Source organism: Dipodomys ordii, unplaced genomic scaffold (assembly GCF_000151885.1).
Source record: "Dipodomys ordii isolate 6190 unplaced genomic scaffold, Dord_2.0 Scaffold29, whole genome shotgun sequence".
Taxonomy (NCBI): Eukaryota; Metazoa; Chordata; class Mammalia; order Rodentia; family Heteromyidae; genus Dipodomys; species Dipodomys ordii.
In genome coordinates this window covers 3,350,977-3,356,624 of record NW_012267245.1, presented here as the reverse complement: position 1 = coordinate 3,356,624, position 5,648 = coordinate 3,350,977, and the positions used below count along the sequence as shown (strand labels likewise).

Sequence of the window (5,648 nt, the reverse complement as noted above, 5' to 3'; positions counted from 1 at the left end):
CCGCCACGCGCCGCGGGGAGCGCACGCCGCGGGGAGGGAGGGGTTGGGAACCCCCCCGGCCACGCCCAGCCCCGGGGGAGGGTGGGACCCCAGTGCACCCCCATCCCCACTCGCCCGTGTCCCCGCGGGCCTGCCAAGGGAGAGAAGCACGGGAGGGCCCACGGGGAGGGGGGGGCTGAGCCCCTCCTCCCAAGGGAGCAGGGGTGACCCCCACCCCCACCCCCAGGGCCCCACCCTGAGGTCATCTCAGGGAGCCCCTTGGTTGCGACCTTTGAACTGAGTTCTGTTTCCATACCAAGCCTCCCTCACCCGCACTTTTGGGGGTGATCGCGGGACACCCTCCTCATCCCCCCACCAGCAATGTGTGTGGGGTACCCTGGCCTGCCAGACAGGGAACCCTAAAATCAGTGAGCTTGAGCCCACAGGGCCTGGCTGGCCGGCCACCAGCTCGGGTCGCCGTTTGAGGGGAGACAGCTTCAGGCCTGGGAATCTGCCCTTTCCCATACTTCCCATTCTTCATACTCAGGCAAAGGGGGCGAGGGTCCCTCAAATGGTGTCCACTCCAGTCTTCTGTTCCGCCGTCCCAAGAGAGCACCTCCCCTTTCCCAGTCATTCCAGATTTAAACCCACAGATGATTGTTCCTAGATTCCCTTGACCAAGGCCCATGAGTCTACCAACCCCACAGCCAGGCTGTGGAATCCAGGACATGTCCCAAGTGGACATGGAGTATCCGTTCTCTCTTCTTTGGGGGCTGGCACACACTTGGCACAGGGGTGGATCATTGCCCCTGTGTGTGTTGTCATCGTGGGCCACTAAGTCCGAGTTCGTTCCCTGCCACCTTAATGTGCACTGGGCCCAGACACCCTCCTTGGGTTTGGAGTTAGGATTCAGAATGCCAAGAGAATGCCAGGCGCCAGTGGCTCACACCTGTAATCCCGGCTACTCAGGAGACTGAGATCTGAGGATTGCAGTCTGGAGCCAGCCTGGGCAGGAAAGTCCACGAGACACTTGTCTCCAGTTTACCAGGAAAAAGCCAGAAGTAGAAATGTGTGGCTCAAGTGGTAGAGCACCAGCTTTGGGTAAAAAAAAGCTAAGGGACAGCGCTCAGGCCCTGAGTTCCAACCACACAGAGACAGAGGGACAGAGAAAGCACAAGACACAAATGGCCAGAGCATCTCGTTTAACATCTTTTTTGTCTGAACTCCTTTACATCATCTTTGTCTTATTGCAACGCTGGGGTGTCAGAGTTAGGGCCTCCTACATCCTAGACAAGCTTGGGGCTACATTTCCCCAGGCCTTTTATGTCCTTTTAACACCAAGTTAACTATGACGCTACACTGTCCTCGCATGGCTACCTGGATGTGTGGAGTGTGTATAAATGGGCCATAAATCCAGCACCATCGAAACCATATGGAGAAGAAGGAAGGGTTCCCCAAAGGAAACTTGGGAGGCTTTTGTAGATGCTGGGAAAGAAATCTCCACACAACCAGTCAGGACTTCCCCATCTGCAGATGAAGCCTTGTACCCTAAACATGACTTCTAGAGCATACCCAGTCTCACACCTTTTTTTTTTCCTTTGTCCTACCTCTGTCCCTCCCTCACAGCAGCCCCGCCCCTTCAGACTCACCTGCCTGGCACTTCTGATTTACTTTTTTTTTGGTCAATTGTGGGGCTTGAACTCTGGGCCTGGGCACTGTCTCTGAGCTCTTCAGCTCAAGGCAAGCACCCTACCACTTGAGCCACAGCACCACTTCTGGTTTTCTGGTGGTTCATTGGAGAGAAGAGTCTCAGGGATGTTCCTGGCTTTGAACCCTGATCCTCAGATCTCAGCCTCCTGAGTAGCTAGGATGACAGGCGTGAGCCACTGGTGCCAACTTGCCTGGCACCTTGGTGGCTGTCTCTGCTTGTTGTCCCCCAACCCTCTGTCCCAACACCCTGGGATCTTCGGTGCCAAAGTGGGGACCACATTGAGTGACACCTGGTCTTGATGTCTACCATGCTGAGCTGGGGCCCCCAACTCCATCTGGGTCCTCAAACCCCACCACAGAGCCGGGTCGGGGGAGCTTAAGAGAAGGAGGCTTATTTGGGAGGTGAATTTTCTAAGTTCATCTGCTGGGAATTAAGGTGAGCTTTGCCGGGTGGTGGTGGCTCACCCCTGTAGTCCTAGCTACTCAGGAGGCGGAGATCTGAGGACTGTGGTTCAAAGCCAGCCTGAGCAGGAAACTCTGTGACTCTATCTCCAATGAACCATCAGAAGTGGTGCCTCAGTTTCCAACCTCATGCTTGAATCCCTTTCTACCCTGCGCTGGCCACTTGCTCCTAGAAGTCCTTCTGGGTCCGTGTCCATACTGCCTTCAAGTTGATGGAAGAGGCCATGAGCACATCACACACCAAGAGGCCTCTGATGGTGGTGGGCACCTGCTGGCTGTTCTTAAAATAGCTGCTCAGCTTGGCACCCAACACCCACTCTCCCCAGCAGCTAAGAGTCACCTAGGAACTCGGGGGCGGGGGGGGGGCTCAATGGATTCTCATAGAATTCCCACACCCATCTTCCTAGACACAGGGAAGGGCTTGTCTGAAGCCAGCTCGACAAACCTCCAGACTGGGACTTGAACCACCAACTGCAGAGCTCACACCTTGCATTCCTGGCCCACATGCAAGCACACACATTTGTGGTGGCTACGGGGACATTCTGTTCTGCATGTGCTGATCCTGGAGCTTGAACTCAGGGCCTGCACACCCTCTCTTAGCGATTTTTCTTTTTTTGCTCCTGAGCTACAGCTCAACATCTGGCGGGCTGGTGGTTAACTGGAGATAAGTCTCATGGTCTTTCCAGCCCAGTCTGGGTTTGAACTGCAATCCTCAGATCTCAGCCTCCTGAATAGCTAGGATTATAGGCGTGAGCCACCAGCGCCCGGCTTACACCTGCAACTCTTATCTGGCTAGTTGAGAGGCAAGCTCATGGAGGATCGAGGTTGGAGGCGAGGTAAAAGTTTGCGATCTCACCCAATAAAAGCTAGGTGTGTACCTCTCATCCAGCTCTATGCGAAGCATAAGTAAAAGGGAGATCGTGGTTCAGGTTGGCCCAAGCAGCATAAATGTGAGACACGAATTTGAAAAACAACGAAAGCACCAAGGACCGGCGGTGTGACTCAAGTGGTACAATGTCTGCCTGGCAGGTACAAAGGTGCGAGTTCAACCCCCAGGCTGTTTGCAAAACAACACACACACAAAGAACCCAACTTCTGTGACGCTCAGCTGGTTGGTCCCTTCCTGCTTCTGCCGCCGCCTTCGTTCTGGGGTCCCCATTCTCTAGTCTACACTCATCCATCCGGAGCATCTGAAGGGTAAAACAGCGGTGGATCTCATGGAGGAAACGAGGTGGGGCACAATGGCAGCCAGGCCAAGATTTCTTTTTTTTTGGTCGGTCATGGGGCTTGAACTCTGAACCCTGGCACTGTCCCTCAGCTCTTCAGCTCAAGGTGAGCGCTCTACCACTTAAGCCACAGCGCCACTTCCTGTTTTCTGGTGATTTATTGGAGATAGGAGTCTCACAGTCTCTCCTGCCCGGGCTGGCTTTGAACCGTGATCCTCAGATCTCAGCCTCCTGAATAGCTGGGATTACAGGCGTGAGCCACCAGCGCCCGGCTTAGGCCAAGATTTCTTAACGCAGTCGCATCCTCTCTAGGAAAATGATAAAAGCCACTGGCTGCCCTCCCTCACCCCTGCAGGTTCTACCTTTCATCCTTCCCCACTTCCTGCTGGACCAGGGAAGGAGGAAGCCCCACCCCCCCCATTCCCCCCTTCCCCCCCAGAATACCAGAAGTAAAACAGGCAGGCAGGGGCAGCTGGCCAGGTTTGTGCTCGGCCTGTATTCACACAGAGACACGTGGCAGCTCACATTGAACAAAATGAGTAATAAAAATTGGCTTTAAATATGGAAAAACCAGAGCCCGGTCATCCCAAGCTACCCCTAACACTGGGGCCAGGCTGGTTATCACAGTCTGAGAAGGGCCAGGGCTAGGGCCTGGGGTTCAGAGGCACGGCCTTACCCCACCCTTCACACTCTTACACACACACACACACACTCACCACAAGCACACACAGGGAGGGAAGGATTATTGCTGGGCACGTGTGTCTACTGTTAATGAAGGAATATTCTGGAATGTTGGAGAGCATGGGCCAGGGACACCGTTTCCCCTTCCGATGGCCTGGACCGGGACATTACTGAGCGATGTCTTCAGGAAGAGGCCCAGCAGCCTACAGAACAAGGTGTCCTAGGAGTTGAGAGGCGGAGGGGCATCTTGGGCAGTGGTCCGATGGGTCCTCCAGTCCACCCGATCGCTCTGGTCACGTGTTAGCACAGGCGTAAGAGACCCAGACACCTGAACTCCAGCTCTGACACATGTGCAGCACTGGGCCCCAGGAGGTGGCCTGAATCCGAAGCAGCAAGGGCAGGTGCGAGTCTCGAGGTCAGTCCTGGCCCCGTACCGTGCTGGGGATTCAGGGGTGCGTCCTGGCTACGCCTCAGTCCATCCAGGCTGGGCCTGAGAAACCCCAAGTTTGGCAGTGGTTCTTGCCCCCAGCTCTAGCTCTCCCAATGAAGGCTGGCTGCCCCCCCCCCCACCCCGAGGGGAGGGGGTGGCGGGGGAGCTGAGGCCTGAGGCCGGGGTGCCACCTTCCTGTTGAGATCCAGAAGGTTCTGGTTGCTATATACATTCGTACAAATACATAAATACACAGAGCCCCGCGCTCCGCACGGGAGAGCTGCAGGGACGCACCTTTGTCCCAGGGATGACCCCACGCCTTGCCAAACCCAGCCAGGCCGTGGGCTGTGGGGTGGGGTGGTGGGGTGGGGACACAGGAGGCGGGACGGCTCCGGCTACGTTTCCCCCGGCCACGACTTGAGTAGACGCTGGGGGGAAGACCACTGTGCAAAACTGTAAACAGCACTGCAAAGAGCTGCTACCGCCAGCCGCCGGCGGGGGCTTCGGCCTGGGGGCTACAGGCGGGTGGGGAGCTCCTCCTCGCTGTCGCTGCAGTTTCCACAGCAATCCTAGAGGGGGCAGGGAGACATGGAAGGAGAGAGGCAGAGCAGGCGCCGTTAGCCACACCGGTGACGTCAGCCACACAGCAGTGACATCACGCAGATAGTATGACGTCACACCGAGGTGATGCCATCACTGATCCGACGGTGACAGCACGGCGTGACGTCATATCTGCGTGATGCCACTGCTCTGCCAGGGTAGGCCGGGTACTGTCTAGCATCATGCCCTGGGACGGAAGCTCCCATGAAGGCCTGCAGCAGCAGCAGCTCAGGCCCAACATGGATGGCAACAGGGCAGAAGTGTTTTTGTCGGTCATGGGGTTTGAACTCTGGGCCTGGGCGCTCTCCCTGCGCGAGTGCTCTACCCCTTGAGCCACAGCGCCACTTCCGGTCTTCGGAGGGGTTTATTGGAGATGGACGAGTCTCACGGGACTTTCCTGCCCGGGCTGGCTTTGCACCGCGATCCTCAGATCTCAGCCTCCTGAGGAGCTAGGATGACAGGCGGGAGCCACCGGCGCCCGGCCAGAAGTATGGTTTTGGGGGTTGGTTGTTTTTTTTTTTGGAGGGGGGGGCATCAGCGTGGCGTGAGGGATGGGGGGG

The 5,648-nt window shown here is 56.7% G+C and overlaps 1 protein-coding gene across 1 annotated transcript in view; it reads right to left on the bottom strand.

Moving 5' to 3' along the window:
- Positions 1-4,131: 4,131 nt before the first annotated feature.
- Grk6 (G protein-coupled receptor kinase 6) overlaps positions 4,132-5,648 on the bottom strand; it is a 13,618-nt gene continuing 12,101 nt past the window's right edge. Inside the window, exon 12 of the mRNA XM_013015991.1 lies at positions 4,132-5,139. Within this exon, the coding sequence (XP_012871445.1) occupies positions 4,967-5,139 (173 nt within the window). The 3' untranslated portion in view covers positions 4,132-4,966. The remainder of the gene's footprint in view (positions 5,140-5,648) is intronic.